Source organism: Alnus glutinosa, chromosome 3 (genome assembly GCF_958979055.1).
Source record: "Alnus glutinosa chromosome 3, dhAlnGlut1.1, whole genome shotgun sequence".
NCBI classification, from domain to species: domain Eukaryota; kingdom Viridiplantae; phylum Streptophyta; class Magnoliopsida; order Fagales; family Betulaceae; genus Alnus; species Alnus glutinosa.
The window spans coordinates 6,469,947-6,489,506 of NC_084888.1; the positions used below are offsets into that span (position 1 = coordinate 6,469,947).

At 32.6% G+C, this 19,560-nt stretch overlaps 1 protein-coding gene across 1 annotated transcript; it reads right to left on the bottom strand.

Annotated features, from left to right (window-relative positions):
• Positions 1-1,156: 1,156 nt before the first annotated feature.
• LOC133864904 (1-aminocyclopropane-1-carboxylate synthase-like) lies at positions 1,157-5,397 on the bottom strand. Its single transcript, XM_062301346.1, has 4 exons — positions 5,058-5,397; positions 4,806-4,937; positions 4,506-4,666; positions 1,157-2,697 (listed from the first exon to the last, which is right to left on the bottom strand). The coding sequence occupies exons 1-4, from the start codon at positions 5,220-5,222 to the stop codon at positions 1,692-1,694; spliced, it is 1,464 nt and encodes a 487-aa protein (XP_062157330.1). The 5' UTR covers positions 5,223-5,397; the 3' UTR covers positions 1,157-1,691.
• Between the last annotated feature and the right edge of the window lie 14,163 nt (positions 5,398-19,560).

Below are 19,560 nucleotides of genomic sequence, written 5' to 3' on the forward strand. Positions count from 1 at the left end.
GGGTCAGGTACGTAGTTGAAAATGACTTCAGATCATTCTCCCCCAATCAAATGAAGAAGCATTTGCATCAAGCCAACTGTCATCCGCATCCGCCATGCATCCTCACCAGTTTGGCGAAAAATGGCGACCTCTTTGACAATGACATGCCGTATATCTTGGGTACGTAACTCGATCGAGCAATATTATGTTATCAGTGCATAGCTAGTCACATACTCCAATAATATTGTCTAGATAAAGACAAATTAACTCTCTATATTATAATAATTTGGTACTAGTGTTGAAGTCATACTGATATGATAAACACAATTAAAATTAGGATGATCGAGTAGATTCTGACACGCGTGTTAACAAGTGTCTATCAACGTCATTGCCATCAAAGATTGGGTTTTGGATGAGTAGGAATTTTCTCAATTTGAGTCATACATAGTGGCGAGATAGGCATGCGCCGTGCCCATAAACTGAATATTAATTAATTAATTCCCAGCCCGTCACTGGCCGGGGTGTCATGCTCAATTATGCATTAAATATATATAATATAGTTCTCGAAGCCAATGCACACAATGCATACATGTGACATCCCACCGCTTGAATATGAGAATAGAGATGTGTTTACAAGTATATTTTTATTTTTATTTACGCAATGTATAATTCACTCTTAACGACACAATATTATTTACTTTTGACTCTTTCAAACTAAACTTCAATTCCCAAGATATCACCCATCTTGATATTATTCTCACATAAGCATGGTTAACTGCAAAATTTTTATAGATTCATAATCATCACGACTTTAAAATGCGTTATTTCAAGAATGGTATACGTGTGAATATACATATAAATAAATTCCCGTTTTCATACTTAGGTGATGTGAGACGTTACAGTATATATTCTGCTGATGTCATATTTATTGGCATTTACCATCACTAATTCAACTAATCTTTTATTTTCTCTACAGATAATTTAGCGTGGGATCCTTGCTAGCTATTCCCCTGTTCCTACATTATACTCGGCTCGGTAGTACGTCACATTTAGAAACATTTTGAGACAGAAAACAGATAAATTCACACAATGATCTTGCTTGCTAGCTAGCTTCCAAAAGAAATATTTTAATCATGATCAGGTGAACAAAATTAATAAATATTGAAGCAGTTTACACTTGAATAATAGGAAAATCATTACATTTTTCAATATCTTCCTAGGGTTAGTTGCCCATCAGATAGACAACTTACAAGTATATATCAAATGATTTCCTAAACGAAACATTCCAGTGCCATGAAAAACTTACAGCACCCACTTCAAGCGGGGGAAAAAAAAAATGGTAGTTACTTCTGACACTAATTAATTAGAATCAGTCTGACACTAATTAAACAATCACCCTTATTTCCTAATTAAGAACACACCCGGCCAATTGATTCCATTTGGCCTCAAAAATACAGATACTTTTATAAAGTTACAGGTGATACGTATTACCTGTAACTTTATAATTTTTTATTAAGTTAAAACCATTTGAGTAAATGCTAGAAAATTATATTTTTTATTTTATCACCGTTTTATTTTATTGGCGTGATAATATTAATCTATCATCAATTTTTAAATAATGACCGATTAATACTACCAGGCCAGTAAAATAAAACTTAACGGTGATAAAATAAAATTGTGGTTTTTAATATTGCTCCGTAAAACAATATCCGCTAATTCTTTGCTCGGAGAAGCGGAGAGAGAGGAATTGGTGAGTGAGGGGACATCATGTGCGGAGACATAACAACACTCTCATCGTATCTTCTAGAGGGGAAGCTAAGCTGAAGATTGTTTTGCAAACGTTTACTTTTCACCTGCGCCGGCTTTCCTTTTTTCGCTTGACGTACAAATGTTCGGATTCTTTCAAGTGCAACTTCCACCGTGTCGTCGTCCATGTTTGCGAAGCAAACCCTAAACCAGCCGGGCTCGGAGCAATGGAACGAAGAGCCCGGAGAAACATTAAGCTTCACCTGATTTATAATCACGCGCCACAGCACGAGCTCATCCTCAAATGTTTGTTTTTCAAGGAGACGACGCAAATCCATCCAAACAAAAAGGCCGGCATTGCTTTTCAAGCAAGGAATCCCCACCTGCTCAAGCCCCTTGGTGAACATGTTGCGCCTCTTGGCAAGCCTCTTCGAGCTCTCCGCCAGAAAGTTCCCGACAAACTCCTCGTCCGACAGCATTGAAGCAAGCAGGTATTGAGTTTGCGAGGAAACTAATCCGAAGCTCGACATTTTGCGACCGCAGCTCACGACCGCATCATTGTAAGAGTAAACTATGCCCACCCTGAAGCCAGGGAGGCCCATGTCCTTAGACAAGCTGTAAACAATGTGAATGAGATCACGGTTGCATTCGATTTCTTCTTCTATGATTTCGGAAATGCTTGTGAAAGTTGGAGAGCCGAAGACAGTGGCTGAATATATTTCGTCACATACTAAATGGATGTTCTTTTCATTCACGAAGCTCACTAGGCTTCTCAATGTCTCTCTGTCTAAAAGAGTGCCCAAAGGGTTTGATGGGTTGGCAATGAGCACGCCCTTTATTTTGATGTTGTCTTCTTGGGCCTTTTCATATGCTGCTTCTAGCGCTGCTTTTGTTATCAGGAAACCATTCGAGCTTTCACAATTAACCGGCACTATCTGCACCCCAGTTCGCCACCCCATGTCGCGGTCAAATCTGTAATCAAATCCTGAATGATCAGTTAAACTGGTAGAATATAAATTAAATATTAAAATAAATAATACTATATACGATATTTAAAGTAAAGTTAAACCTTATTTTCATGATTATTTTTTTATTTTAATTAAATCTTTTACATATATTTAATTATTGAAATTATATTTTAATAGTATATACAGTATGATATATGACCATGCATATAACCCGGAAACAGATCATCTCCAATTGAATAGAACATGAGACTCTCCGGTTAATTATAAATGTAAGAGCATTTTTATCTTTTTCACATTTTTTTTACAAAAATATCCTTACATTATAATTAATCGGATACTCCCAACACAGTTGAATTAACCGAGATGCTGACAGGTGGGATCTTTTACAACTGGTATCGTATAAGTTGAGGCTTTTTGGAGGATTTGGAAAATAGTGGCCACGATTTTTGAAATTGTCCAAACATCCAGCTGTTGATTGGATTTAAGTGAACTGATTGCCCTCCTCTCTGGATTGCAGTATGGGGCTTCTAGGTCAATACCAAGGGTCGTCCACTAGGGTCCAGAGTTTTTTTTTTTTTTTTAAGCAACAAAAAGGGTCGAGGGAGGGAGGTCTAGAGAGTTAAGTGTAAAAGATTATGTACACATTAAATTTATTTATCCCACAATAAATATTATTCATTTATTTCTCATGGAGATCGAGGATTACCCTATTCATACCAGACTGACTTTGTGCGCTTAGCCTAATAAACTTATCGATCACTCAAAACCATTTGTCATATATATGTGAATTCTTGTCTCTGACTTTCATAAATCGTAATAGCTAGAAAAATGTGTAATAATTGACCTAACATTTGACCTGTTAAGAATAAATAAACCATAAAATAAAAAGAAGAATTGACCCCGACACGATCGAGAGTAAACTACTGGGAAATTGTGACTGGCAGCTAGCTATTGGGTATGGCTTCAGAATTCAGACTTTTACAACCTATACTTTGACAAGGAATCTTTGCCAGAATCCTGTTTTCTTCATCTATTCACAGCCACGTGGTCAAGAGTCATGACCCATGACTTGTATCCTTTAGAATTCGATAACGTACACATTCTCATCAATTTTGTTATTTAAATGACTATAAACGATTTTAACAGAAAATATGAAAGAACTTAATTTTATAGGGTTTATCTGTTTGAATTAGTTTTGAGCAATTCACTCACTTGTTAAAACAAGTAAGCCCCATATATGCATAAAGACTTACTCACATTTTTTATTCCAAATTTAAGTTGAATCCTTAGAATTTCATGTAATTCTTCATAAGATTCTTAGAGTTGGTTAGAATATTAACTAAATAACTAAATTTGTAAATTTTTTTTCTCTAGTTTATGTTTTTGGTATAAATAGTGGTTGTTTAGCATAGTAAATATTAGCGTAGGGGTTATCGGTAATTTGAATCATATTTATGTTATTCATATTTCATTTTAATTAAATATTTTACGCATTGAACTTTACTTAATGAGAAAAAATTTGAACTCACACATAAAGAATATTAAAACATTAACTAAATAATTAAATTCACCATTTTCTATCATATATATATATATATATATATGAACTTAAACTTTTTAAAATAAATAGTATTGTAACACAATTGTATACGGGGAAAAAGATGAACTTTTACTTTGGTTGAAAACTGAACATTATCATAGACCGGGAAGTTATAGGAAATGTATCATCAGTAGTCTGGCTATAGAAACGCTGTTTTTTTTTTACTAAACAGTGAAAATGAAATAAGAGTGTAAAAGATAGAATGTCCGTACGCTGGATAATAAGGTGAGGGTACGAGGAAAACATCGCCGGGATCCGCCAGACAGAAGGTGATTAGCTCGTTTGCTCCTGTAGCTCCGCCACTCATGACTATACGGTCGGGATCAAATCTGACCCTACCTCCTCTTACTCTCCCCATAAAGTTCGCCACAGCCTGAAAACGCGTATACATCTTAATTAATATTCTTGTACATTTCTTCATTTATATGTAAATTTATCACCATTCTACAGGTTAAAGATTGAACAAGTTTATATAGATATAGATATAGATATAGATATATAAATATATATACTTGTCTAAACTCCGGCAAGCCATGATAATCCTGAAAGTTGGCAATATTCTTGAGCTCGTTGACTCCTTCAGCTGTGCAAATGGAAGCTTTAGGATTCTTCCTAATCCACTCTTGAATCAAATCGAAGCAAAGCTGAAACATAATTAAACAAATAAAAACATTTAATATATTTATTCTGCAGGTTGACGCGCGGCCTGCATTGTCATCAGTGAGATATGAATAAGCACAAAATTGGATCTCCGGCCAGCAAACCTGATTCTCTGCAAGCCCCATCTGGATAACTCCGTCGCGATTTTCAGTAGGGTGATAAGGGTTCTCATCGTACGCCTTCCATCCATCAAAGTAGGGAGAATTCTCACCATGTCGGTCGTTGGTTGCAATTTTAGACAAGAGTTGGTGATTCTTACTCAATCCCATTTTCACGAGTGTTTCCTAAAGCTGGCTGAAGAACGAACACTTGGGAATTGTGTAGTATAAGAATGAGTGATCGAGGATACGCAATTTATAGGCAGTGGCCGGGTCGAGTTGAATGAGGAAACAAAGATAGAAAAGTCCGTTTCAAAGTTCTAATGGCGTGCCTGGAATTGAAAGAGAATTTTGAGTGGTGTGTTGGTCAATGAATGCGCGTAATTGCTTGCGTAGTACGTATTTTGTGTATACTCATGAATCAAGATAGCATTATATGAATCCGCGTGTAAGTAGAAGTGAATTGAACAGGATGTTGTAGATGTTTGAATTTTTTGCTCGTGGCCTGCCTGTACGTTTAGCAGGATCGGAATTAATTAAGGTGCACTTTTTTGTTGTTGTCAAGGAACAATACATTACTTTATGTACTTTTATTTTATTTTTTTTCATTTTTTTATACTTTTCACTACTAATCAACGTCAAAATATTCTCACTTTTTTCATTTTTTTATATCACATCAATAATTTTTTATTACTATTCAAATAAAAAAATTCACTACAATACAAAACTTTTTCACTTTTTTATACAAATTCTTTTTATTTTATATCACATCATCATTTTTTACTAATTTCAAAAACTAACAACCCATTACTCTGTTCTGTTCTGTTCTGTAATGTCACTTGCCAAAGAAGGCCATGATAGAATACAAAACAATACAACACTGTTCATGCATTTTTTTTTTTTTTTTTTAAATTTTTCACCACCAATCAACATCAAAACATTCCCACTTTTTCAATTTTTATATCACATAAATAATTTTTTATTCACTACAATTCAAAACTTTTTCACTTTTCTATACATTTTTTAAATTTTTATATCTCATCATTACTTTTTACTAATTTTAAAATTAACAATCTATTATTCTGTTATGTTCTGTAAATGTCTTTACCAAATAAACCCTAAGTTTTTCGTGTGAAAAAGAAATGCAGGGAATCTGTGTTCAGTGTTGTAATTAAAAAGGTATATAGCTAGGTATAAAGTCCATGAAGATAGGCGTTGGTGTTGGCGTTGACTTGGAAGTAGTTTTTTTGACTTAAAAACTCGCCGAAAGTTATTCATAATTACGATACACCGCCTGTCCTCCTGACAACAATTCCATTTTTCCCTGGCCTTTCTCCGGCCGGGGTTTCTTGAGGACGTGAAAAATGTGTTCGAGGCCCCCACAATTTATACATGTTAAATACTTGTTTTGTGTAACCATGCAATTAATTCCCGTTTTGTTGGACCATCGTTATATATTGTGCATGCCACGTATATTCATATTTAAACCGTGCTGTTGTCGGATTTACCTATAAATGATCCACGTACGTTTTCGATCTTTTCTACAAGGTTTAATACGGTTGGCCGAATTGAATGATAAACGTGGTGTCTTTTCTACGTCTCCTCAAATTAATTCAGCTTCCAACGATACCTTTTTCTTTTTCTTTTTTTTTGGTTCAGCTCAATTCAAGGTAGCTAGCCGGATAGGGGGAAAGGGATATCACAATGCACCCTAAACAAACAGAGGAAGAGCAACCAAAACAAAAGTTCAAAACAACTAGAAAACAATGAAACAAAAAAAAAAAAAACGAAAAACAAAAAAACTAGTTGCTAGTTGCTAGTTGCTAGAAAGCGCGCAGCTTGCATTGTACACCCAATATGCAATTTATTATTAAATATAATAAATCATATATACATGTGACATATAGGCCATATATTGAAGACAAAATCTTACATTTGTGAATTCTCCAATATTGGGTAGGATAGATATAATTAAGCCTCTAATTAAGGAGGAATTATTTTAGTTGTGTTATCTATTTTTCCTTTCTCTAGAAAATCTTCTTCAGCATATTTTATTAATTTCAATGATCGTGATAATCAAGTCAAACTTATATTCCAATCTTTCACAATATCCTTGAAATTTCGAGTAAAAGCATATCTTTTAAGTACCGAGGTCACAAGGTAGACAAACAAAGGAGTAGTGTCAAACTTTACTCGGAGGAGCCTAATTATTTAAGCTCCGCGGAGCATGATGGGTTGGTGACGAGCATTTACATTATTTTATGTTCACATGGAATAATGGCCCGTTTGATAAAATTTTGAGAAAGAAAAAAAAATGTAAAAGTAGATAATTGATTTGAAGAGGGCCACATTTGAAATTCAAAAATTAAGATATAGTTTATAAAATAAAAGATGAAGAACTTTTCTTTTTCTTTTTCTTTTTTTTTTTTAAAAAAAAATATTGTGTTAATTTTTTAGAAATGTTTTGAGTTTTGAGAAGAATTTTTTAGTTTGTTTTAACAAATGACAAAACATGTCAGTAATAGGACCATATATGAAATCCGTATGGTTAACTAATATTTGAGAAGAGTTTTTCAGTATTTGAAAAGTAAAAAAGGCTTTGGTAAAGTTTACCACACACCTTCGGTGTAGGGAATAGGATCCTCTTAATTTTAAATGAAATTGATAATATTTATTTTACGGTTATTATTTAAAGTTGGTGCATTTAACGGCGTCCATGATTTTACATACATTATTTAAAGTTTTTAAAAGACGTGTGAACATTAACTTTATATACATCGTTAGATGCACTAATTTTAAATTCTGATCATGAAATAAATACTATCTATTTCATTTGAAATTGATCAAGATCCTTGTCCATGTTATAGAGAGTAGTTATGTTTTCTTTTTTTGTTTCGTCTTTTTTAGCCATGCGATTTTAAAAATCACTTTTTTAAATCGCACATTTTAAAATTTTACTTTTGTAAATCGCAAATTTAAATAGATCCTTAGGTCATCTTTAAATTAATTAAAGTAATTTAAGAGAGAAACAATAAAATAAAAAATAAAAAAAACTAAAAAAGAAGAAAAAAAAAAAGGATCCACTTAAAGGGTCTAATGGGCACTATAATACTACTGTACAATACATAATGAAACTTTGCAGGTTTTGACCTGATATCCAGATTCAGTTAACTAATTATTAAACCGACAGAAATGCTCTAAACTAGGATCAGTGGGCTTGCCCACAGATTTATAAAAGCGTTGCCATTACCATATATTATATATTATATATATCCGGCCAAGTTAATTAGGATAGATTAATAGTTAGTCTCGTAAAGATTCCTACAAATACCAATAACTTGTACATATATACGGCTATATATATATATATATTAATACTCTGCTTAGCTAGAGCTAAAATATATGGTAGCTCTAATATATATTTGGATCAATTACTGATCGCCACAGTTTGCCCCTCCACGATGATGACGAGTATGCCTTGCGCCAAGACGGGAACGCCTGCGGATTACATTTTATCATGCCTACACGCCTCCTGCTGGTCGTTCATTCCCCGGAAGGTTCTGGTCCGTCCACTTCTTTCAAATGATGTCAGTGTGAGGATCTTCTTTGTTTTTTTTTTTTTATTTTTTATTTTTTTTTTATTTTTTATTATTACTTTCCTTTTTTTCTTTAAAAAAAAATTATTGAGTGTTTGTCTCAAAAGTTTATATTGATTAAAAAACATTGAATTTAATTATTTAATTATTATATTTTAATTCTCACCTGACATTCGTTTCACCCGCCTGGCATTCTAACATTAAATTACAATATTATTTATAAATATCAATAAAAATGATGATATTTTCTTTTCATTACTTTATTTGAAACCGTTTTATCAAATTTTTTAAGGAATTTAACATTACACCACCAACATAAATAAATTAATTAATTAATTTTTTAATTTAAATATTGCTAGCTATTGAAAGAAGTCATACAATACTATACGTTAATTCAATGTGTAAATTTCAAGTCCAATGAATTTTGTCCTAATTAAATTTGAATGAAAATTTAATGGTTAATTTAGTAAATTCAAGATAGATGAAATAAGCAGACCAGAATCATCAGTATTTGATGAGATTCGATAATATGGTATAATGGTAGATGTTGATTAATAATTTCTAAATACTTTCAGATTTTACTTGTTTATTTCTTAACATAAAAAAATCAATGTTAGAAGAGAATCTTATTTCATTTTTCAATGTTTAGCAAAGATAAATAACTGTTAACAGAATAATTAATATTACTTTATTTTTAGACAAATTTCATTATATTTTGTTTCCTAATTAATCAGTAAATCAATATATCTACGTTTAGGCTGGAGGTAAAGACATCTCGTAGAGGAGCAAAATTAGGATTTTTATCTAAGGGGTCGGGTTAGATGTATAATTATAAATTTAAAAATAAAATTATAGTCTATAATTGATTTATACCTAAATCTTAATGTTTTTATACGTACAAAAACATACTTTAACACTATTTATATCCAAAAATATATATATATATATATATATATATATATATATATATATTGTTCATTCAATGGATACAAAAATATCTAGTCAACTTTGAAGCTCATATATATATATACAAAAAGAAAAAAGAAAAATACAACAGTAATATTTAACTATTTTAATGCTCGGAATAATATTGTCAGGATAATTTGATTAAATAATATAATCCAGAACGGAACTCTGGTTTGACATTTGTCAAATTTAAGAAGATTAGATCCAACAAATAAGGTTTGAGCTTTGTTTCAAGGCCTACTAATTAATCTAGAGTTGACCAATTGTCTAAAATGGAATATTGGCCTTACAATCCGAAAATTAGTCATATTTAAAATAAGGGGTAATTACCTTTTTCCCCCATGAACTACCAAAAAATGCGCAATGCCCCCATGAACTACCAACTCGACCAAAATAGAGCATTCAACTACCAAAAACAACCATTTTTCCTCATTCCGTCAGTCAAAGGAGTTAAAACAAACGGTCAACGGGTCATGTGCCGTTTTATATGGGGGCATGTTGGAAGATGATGGTAGTTCATGGGGGAAAAGAGGAAGATGGTGGTAGTTCATATGGGGGAAAATATGAAGAAAATGAGGGTAAAACGGCGTGTGACTGACGGAATGGGGGAAAATGGTTATCTTTGGTAGTTGAATGCTCTATTTTGGTCGAGTTGGTAGTTCATGGGGGCATCGCGCATTTTTTGGTAGTTCATGGGGAGAAAACGTAATTACCCCTTAAAATAATTAAAAAAAAAAAGAAAAAGGGATAACCTCATCAAAGGTATCATACTATCGGTTGTTTTGAAAAAATAGTATTGAATTATCAAACGTATCAAATTAGTATATCTAAATTTTCAAGCGTTTCACTTAAGGGAATCCATTAGGATTTGCTATTAAATCTTGCCAAAATTCTTAAAATAGCCCTGTGATTATTTTTTAAAAAAAAATTTATAAAATTTTCAAAAATTCAAGCATGTGTATTTTTGTAAATTTCATTAAATTCTGACCAACATCTAAATCCTAGCATTTTCTTTATCCTTTTTTTTTTTCCCTAAAAAAAATTAGGGGTATTTTGAGAATTTTGGCATGATTTAACATCAACTCCTAACGGAGTACCCTTACATGAGATGTTTAAAAACTTGGATACACTAATTTGAGACGTTTGATAGTTTCAATACCATTTTTTTAAAACAACCGATAATTCGATACCCTTTTGTGAAGTTATCCCTTAAAAAAATTCAGCATATCAACTACCTCACACGACCAATAAATATGGCTAACACTTTTTAAACGTAGCACGAATTTAGCATATTAGAGTCCACGAGTTTGACGTATTTAATTAAATAACTCAAATTTTGATTAATTTATACAAATCTTATTAGTACGTCATATTTTGAAACAATTCGAATCTAACCTACGAATACGAATTGTGACCTCCTACCAATGACAATGATTCGTCAAAAGAACTAATCCATCTACATTGTGTACGTAGACGCTGGAGAAGTTTGAGAATATTTATAAATGAGTCAAATGAAGAGAAAGAGATCGACCATCGCGGAGGCTGCAGTTTTGACTCTGTCGGCTGAGGTGAGAGTTAAATTGGACCCGCCTGTCTGGCTGTCTTCCATTGTTACCAACCTTTTGAAAACCTTCTTTTTCGTTGAGAAGATCTTGTAGGTTGAAGTCTTGACGCGTGCGCAGGTGAGAAACTATGCGATTAGCTTGAGGCTCAAGCAACCCAAAACTACGGGTTTGATTGGCAAAGAACAGAACACTATAGAGTAGTGGGTTGTTAGTTTTGAAATTAATAAAAGTGATGATGTGATATAAAGTAAAAAGAATTTGTATAGAAAAGTGAAAAAATTTTGTATTGTAGTGAATTTTTTTATTTAAATAATAAAAAAAAATTTATTGATGTATTAGAAAAAGTAAAAAAAAATGAGAATGTTTTGATATGAATTATTATTAAAAAATGTGAAAAAATAAAAAAAAATAATGAAAATAGTGTTCTCCACTACCGTGTAATGTTTTGTTGTTTATCAAACAAACCCTGCGATATAAGTGGAAAGTGTGATAACCACTATTGTAAAAGCAACCTGTTTCAGACTTTCAGTGGGCGATCGAGTAGCTAGCTAGCTAGCCCCACGTTCACGCCATTGATCTTCAATCAAACTACTACTACGTACTTTCCAAAAGAATAGTTTTAAGTCAGAAAAATAAAAATTAAGATTTAGGAGGAAGGTAAGAAGAGACCGAAGAAAGTGTTGGGGTGCAACATAGTTGCTCTGTTCACAAAAACAACTCTTAAAATATGTTTTACGATGTGCGATTTCGATTGTCGTAAAATTAAGGCTTTGACGTACTTCCTCATTGGATATCATGCCAATTAGTTTTTAGATGAGATTGTCAAAAGTTTGATCCAATAAATGGTATTAAAGTCAAGTTTATAAATTCAAGTCGTCGAAACGTTACGTTGAGAGAGGGATTGTTGGGGTGTAAGTGTGCAATAATGCTAATTTTGTTCACGTGGACGGCTCTTAGAACATGTTTTATAAAGTGCGATTTAAAATGACACGAAAGACTTTAATTTTTTTCATTGAATACCAATTAATTTTTAGATAAGATGGTCAAATAAATACAATGTACCAAAGGGATAAAGAACAACATGCTTTAAGAAACTATCACATTATTTCCTCTTCTTTCCTTTTAATGTTTTTCTTTCTATCTTATAACCAACTTTAAAGAAAATTATTGGAAAGTACGTTAGTGGTGGGTCACATTTAAAAATTCATTTAATAATTATTGCCTGAAAAGTGTTTCAGCGTTTAAAATGTAAAAACAATTTTCAAGAATTCTGCCAAATCATTTGGTAAACTTTTTTGAAAACTCTTTATTTTATTTTTTCTTTCCTTTATGTAACCTCCACGACTAGCACTTTGAAAATCTTTTCAAAACAAACAAAAAAACATTTTTTTCAAAACACAAAATACAAAACGAAGCATATTGTTTTAGATTTTTGTTGGGCTAGCTAGCTAGTTGCATCACATTGCTAAAGATCCCTATTCAAATTACCAGTATGTAGTTTCTTAAAGAGTAGGCTAAGTTGGAAAGAAAAACATTATAAGGGAAGGTAGAGGAAAAACATGCACTTTTTACTTTTCTAATACTACAAAATACTTTTTCAAATAATAGTTACCAAATGAATTTTCAGATGTATATATCCTCTATATTAATAATATATTTTTCAAAGCAAACTACAAAACACTATGCAAAAAATAAAATACAAAATGAAGCATGTTGTTTCACAATTTCGGTGGGCGAGTAACATCACATTGATGCCAAAGACCTTTAATAAAATTACCACTATGTAGTTTCTCAAAGAGTAGGTTAAATTAGAAAGAAAAAGACTAAGAAGCTAAAGGGAGCTACAAGTTGAAACAAAGGGATAGAGATTAGAGCATTAGGTGCCCCTTTGAAAAAATTGTTGAAAACTTTTTTTTAATTTTTTTAACTTTACAAACACTGCATAATACTTTCAAATAATAGTTACCACACGGATTTTTAGATGTAACCCTCACTATTAAAACATTTCAAAATAAACTACTTTGTACTTACCCTCCTCAAATTACCACCCTGTTTGTAACGTTCTCTTAATGTTTCAATTTTTGTAATATCACCACAATCTACCATTGCGGTTGCAATGTCTTCCTCCTGTAAACACATACACTTTTCAAAATAAACTACAAAACAATTTTCAAAGAAGAAAATTAATTACAAAATGAAGCATGTTGTTTCAGAATTTCGGTGGGCGAGCAACATCACATTGATGCCAAAGATCTTTAATAAACTTACCACTATATATGTAGTTTCTAAAAGAGTAGGTTAAATTAGAAATAAAAAGATTAAGAAGGGAGCTAGCTACAAGCTGAAACAAAGGGATAGAGCACTAGGCACCCCTTTGGCAAAATTGTTGAAAACTTTTTTTTTTTACTTTTCAAGCACTGCATAATACTTTCAGATAATAGTTGCCAAACGAATATTTAGACGTGACCCTCACACTATTAAAACTTTTCAAAGTAAACCACAAAACACTTTCAAAAAATAAAATAAGAAAAATTGTATTTATCTTCCCCGAACAACCATGCACCCTATTTGCAATGTTCCCTTAATGTTTTAATTTTTGCTATGTCACCACAATCTAGCTACCATTGGGGTTGCAATGTTTTCCTCCCGTTAACACACTTATCAAAATAAACCACAAAATACTTTTCAAAAAATAAAATAGAGAAAACTACACTTATCATCTTCGAATTTCCACCATATTTGCAATGTCTCACCTAATGTCTCAATTTTTGCAATGTCCCTCAAATCTACTATTGGGGTTGCTGATGTCCTCATTTTGTTAGAATTTTATGTTAAATTCTGACAGATGGCTATCGATCACGTGTGCTTCACGTAAAATATTTTGCTCCGGGTTGACTATTATACCTCGTGAAAATTGTAAAAATTCAACTATACCTTTAATTATATAAAAACAAACCTCATCAAGCTGACCCACAGTCTCACTATGGGTTTGTTGTGCGTGGTTTTTTTTATTTTTATTTTTATTTTTTTAATCTTATGCAGAATATTTTTGTTCTTTTGACTTGTGTGACATATCCATTAACATACCCTATCAGTTAAGATTTAACAAAAAAAAATAAAAACTCAACGGAAGTGAGACATTGCACCCCAATAGTAAATTGATAAGACATTGCAAATATGGTGGTAACTCGTTGGACGGAGGTAAGTGAAATTCCCCAATAAAATACAAAAAGAAGCATGCTATTTCAGACTTGAATAGCATCACATTCACACAAAAGATCTTTCATCAAATTACCACTATGTAGTTTCTAAAGAGTAGGTTAAGTTATGAAAAGAATAGGAGGGAAGCGATAAAAAGTTACCATTGTGTAGTTGTTAAACGGGTTTTCTACTGTGCCCACCACTAACATCCCTTTTTAAACAAATCAAAAAACACTTTTCAAAAAATAAATTACAAAAAAAATTTAGAAAACTTCTCGCACCTTCATATAAGAATGTTTTGAAAACAAATATTCATTTTTTATTTAAGTGTGGAGATACTACTATTACTTATTAATTTTTTATTTTTTATTTTTTTTTTAAAAAAATATATATATTTGAGGCTGTCCTCCGAGTGTACTGGAGGTCACTACTTCACTAGAGGTGTATATCCCCTAGCCTCCCACCTACATTGTCCACCACCATAGCGGGAGGTAGAGATCCAATCTCTCTTGTGGAGGCTCGGGGTGGTTGTCTGCCTTCCCAGAGGGAAGGAGGTAAACACCCACCACCTTAGTACGTGCCTTTCGTACAGGCTCAAGGTGGGTCTTCCAATCCCCCATAGGGGAAAGGGTGGAGACCCGGCCACCTCCTCTATGCCTCTCATAGATACGGGATGGGTCGTATACTCTATAGGTAGCGGCCTCCACCCCTTCAAAAATTTATTTAATTCTATTCAACCATATGAAAGGAGAATAATAACCCAAAAAAAAAAAAAAAAAAAAAAGAGGAAAATTTGATATAGTCATGTCTTAAATTACCAATAGTGTTTCAGTTTAATCACCATTAATAAATTGTGTCGGCAAGAAATTTTATGTGTCGGCAAGAAATTTTATGTTTATTTCTTAGCCTTAATTTGTCTTGTTCACAATTATTATGTTTTAGCGGTTTACCTCAAGTATATATGTTGTCTGATAAGTTGGTGGGCTTTTTAAGGTGATTAACGATTTTATTGGAATGAATTAATAGATGAACGCAGAATTATAAGTTTGAAATTGTGCTCTTGAGATGAGATTTCTCTGTTTGAGGTGCGACTTCTGTTCCTTTCGTGGGTGAGACTTTTTACCAACTCAATGTCAGCAAGTGAAAAGCTCTGTTCAACATGGAATTTATCTGTATTTCTGTTTGCGGCCTTAATTTGTTTTATGTTGTTCGTCGTTAGGGCTGTGTAAATTAAGAAGCACATTTAATTCATTTGCAAATGCAAAACAATGCATGATTTCGATCTACAAATTTATAAACACTGTTTTTCTTTAGAAAATGGTCAAAGGACGGAGTTGTGGGCCATCGATCCGGCCGATATGTTTATGTTATTTATACCCGAGAATTAGATTGTCGTAGCAAGTTGTGTTTCTCAAATTCAATTATCTCCACTTACACAGTTACACCCCAAAGAATAATTAAGCAAAAATAATTAAGAGTAAAAACATGGAATTGAATCAAGACCGACAAAGCAACACCATGGAGATACTAGATAGTCTTTTGTTTTTTTGTCGTCCCACTGCTAGCGAAAACCCCTGCAAGAGGCCATCACCTCAGCCGACCATGTTTTTTACCATAATAATTATTTGCAACACCCAAAACGCAGATGGATCTTACCTGTCCTAGCTAGACAAAATAACATAATATAAATAATTAAATTTGTTTCTTTTTATGACCAGTTTAATCTTTAAAGATAAGTGGTCCATAATTCAAACCTTATCTGTGTTGATTTAACTCGATCGCCGCCACGGGCAAATTGTATTACTCCTAGTACGTGATTGCGACATTCCTCCAGCAAGATTTAGAATTTGGTACACACACTATAATACAATCTTCTATAATATAGGACGTGATTGCGACATTGCTCCGGCCGGCGACATTTAGAATTCGGTACACACACTATATATGTATAGACGACTCTATACACCACATTTTACATGCTTATAACGAGCGCGCGAGGCAGCAAAATTGTGCTTTGCCGGCGAACAAAAGCAGCCAGGAGTCGGGGACTAATGCAATGACGCAAAGAATTCAACGATCTCTACACGACTACATTGAAATTATCGTCATTTTTGAAAAAATAAAAAAATGAAAAGCAACAATTTTGGTTGAAACAGTAGACTCGGCTTCCTTTTTTCCTTCCCTGGACATGAAACAAAGAACAAAACCAAAGAAAACTGGGCGGATGATCGAGTACTCATCTAAAACAGTGACAGCTCAGCAAGCATTTGAAGAGACGCGTAAATGTTTGATTTGAATTGTTAGAAGATATCGTGGTTCTGTTCTATCACACCATCATGCATGCATGCTAATCGTCAAAAACATTTAAGACAGTGTTCAAACCACGAGGGGAAGACGTTGTCCGCCTCCCTAGCTAGCCAACTCTTCACAACTCAAAGTCTATAACGTAAAATAATGGAGCACTAGCTTACAGCGCGCAGTCAAAATAATCCATCAGAATGAGGTTTGTGGATGCCTTAATTCCATCTTGGTTGTTGGAATCCTCCTAGCTAGTACTAGTAGTATTAACATTCAAAATCTTACTACTTTTTTGGGAGAATCGTGTATTCACTCAAGGTTATGAGTATTCTAGTTTAATTTCTTAAAAGATTGTTATTTTTTATTTTTTTTTCTTAAGAAACTACACTTATCACTCTCAAATTACCTCACAATTTAAAATATTTCCTGAATTTTAAAAAGTTGTAATCTCCTCCCACAAACTATCAAGCCCTTTCACTTAGCCCCGGTCGTTGTAGTTTATGTTAATTTAGACAAAAAAAAAAAAAAAAAAAAACACATAAAAAGTCCATTACACCCCATATGAGATGTGTGGAAGTACAATAACTATGACTTTAGATTTAAAAGCTCTTTGGTGTTTTTTTTTTTTTTAGAAAAAAAATGGGGTTGGCCATGCATGGAGGCGATCTATGGCTTGGCTATGGTCTGTTTTTTATTTTATTTTTTTATCACTATTATTATTTTAAATTTGTATATGAAGAGGTATCCAAATAAAGACTTACTTAAAACATTATGGCTTTAGTAACTCATTATGATTTAGAGTTGCATCAAATGGATGTGAAAACTGATTTTCTGAATGAGAGTTGTGGACTAGCCCGATGGCTTCCCAATAAAGGGAAAAGAACGCGTGGTTTGCAAATTAAATAAATCAATATATGGATTTGTTTAAGTTTTCAGACAATGGTATATTTAGTTCAATGATACAATTATTTTATTCAGTTTAAAGGAAAACAATGTCGGTCAGTGTATATACCTGAAGGTTAGTGAAAACAAGTTTCTGTTTCCTGATGGCTTTCCAATAGAGGGAAAAAAACACGTGGTTTGCAAATTAAATAAATCAACATATGGACTTGTTTAAGTTTTCAGACAATGGTATCTTTAGTTCAATGATATAATTATTTTATTTAATTTAAAGGAAAACGATGTTGGTCAGTGTATATACCTGAAGGTTAGTGAAAACAAGTTTCTGTTTCCCGATGGCTTTCCAATAGAGGGAAAAAAACACATAGTTTGCAAATTAAATAAATCAATATATGGACTTGTTTAAGTTTTCAGACAATGGTATCTTTAGTTCAATGATATAATTATTTTATTCAATTTAAAAGAAAACAATGTTGGTCAGTGTATATACCTGAAATTTAGTGAAAGAAAGTTTCTGTTTCCCAATGGCTTCCCAATAGAGGGAAAAGAATACTTGGTTTGCAAATTAAATAAGTCAATATATGGACTTGTTTAAGTTTCCAGATAATTGTATCATTAGTTCAATGATACAATTATTTTATTCAGTTTAAAGGAAAACAATGTTGGTCAATGTATATACTTAAAGGTTAGTGAAAACAAGTTTCTGTTTCCCGATAGCTTCCCAATTGAGGGAAAAGAACACGTGGTTTGCAAATTAAATAAATCAATATATGGACTTGTTTAAGTTTCTAGACCATGGTATCTTTAGTTCAATGATACAATTATTTTATTCAGTTTAAAGGAAAACAATGTTGGTCAGTGTATATACCTGAAGGTTAGTGGAAGCAAGTTTCTGTTTCTCGATGGCTTCCCAATAGAGGGAAAAGAACTCGTGGTTTGCAAATTAAATAAGTCAATATATGGACTTGTTTAAGTTTCCAGATAATTGTATCATTAGTTCAATGATACAATTATTTTATTAGTTTAAAGGAAAACAATGTTGGTCAATGTATATACTTAAAGGTTAGTGAAAACAAGTTTCTGTTTCCCGATAGCTTCCCAATAGAGGGAAAAGAACACATGGTTTGCAAATTAAATAAGTCAATATATGGACTTGTTTAAGTTTCTAGACCATGGTATCTTTGGTTCAATGATACAATTATTTTATTCAGTTTAAAGGAAAACAATGTTGGTCAGTGTATATACCTGAAGGTTAGTAGAAGCAAGTTTCTGTTTCTGATTCTATATGGTAATGATATATCGCTTGCCAATATTGATCTTGGTTTATTGCACGAAACCATTGAATTTTTCTCTAAAAACTTTGAAATAAAAAACATGGGTGACGGCATGAGGCAACCTATATGATAGTCGATAGGAATAAAAATATTATGAGATTGATCACGTGGTTTGTCAAGTTTGACTAAAAAACTATTGAAAGAGTTTTAGAGAAATTTGGCATGAAGAAATGTTCATCTAGTGTAGCTCCAATTCAGAAAGGGGTTTAGTCTTATGCAAAGCCTACGTAATGAATGAGAACGTAAACAAATGGAAAGAATTTCTTATGCTTATGTTGTAGGAAGCTTGATATATGCAAAGACTTTGCACTAAGCTGGACATCAATTTTGCAGTTGACATGTTCGGCAGATACCAAAACAATCACATAATGGATCATCGAAAAGCTGCAAAAAAAGTGTGAGATACTTGCAAGGAAAAAAAAAAGATTATGTGCTCACTTTTAAGAAGTCTGATCATTTAGAGGTGATTTCCTACTCCGATTCAAACTTTGCCGGATTTGTTGATAGTAGAAAATCAACTTTTGATTTCCTAGCTTCTTTTTTACTCATCAAAAAAACAAAAAATCAACTTTTGATTAATTTTTTTTTTAGCCAAAAAAATAATCTCATGGAAAAGTGCAAATCACACCATCATTGTTGCATCCACAAT

Bases quoted from the DNA above. Each gene is read 5' to 3' on its own strand.
- LOC133864904 (XM_062301346.1), bottom strand. From the start codon at position 5,222: ATGGGATTGAGTAAGAATCACCAACTCTTGTCTAAAATTGCAACCAAC. The intron at 4,667-4,805 runs GTATATATATTT...ACGCGTTTTCAG, and splicing joins GCTTGCCGGAGTTTAGACAA to GCTGTGGCGAACTTTATGGG. The intron at 2,698-4,505 runs GTACGGACATTC...ATTTGATTACAG, and splicing joins CCCTCACCTTATTATCCAGC to ATTTGACCGCGACATGGGGT.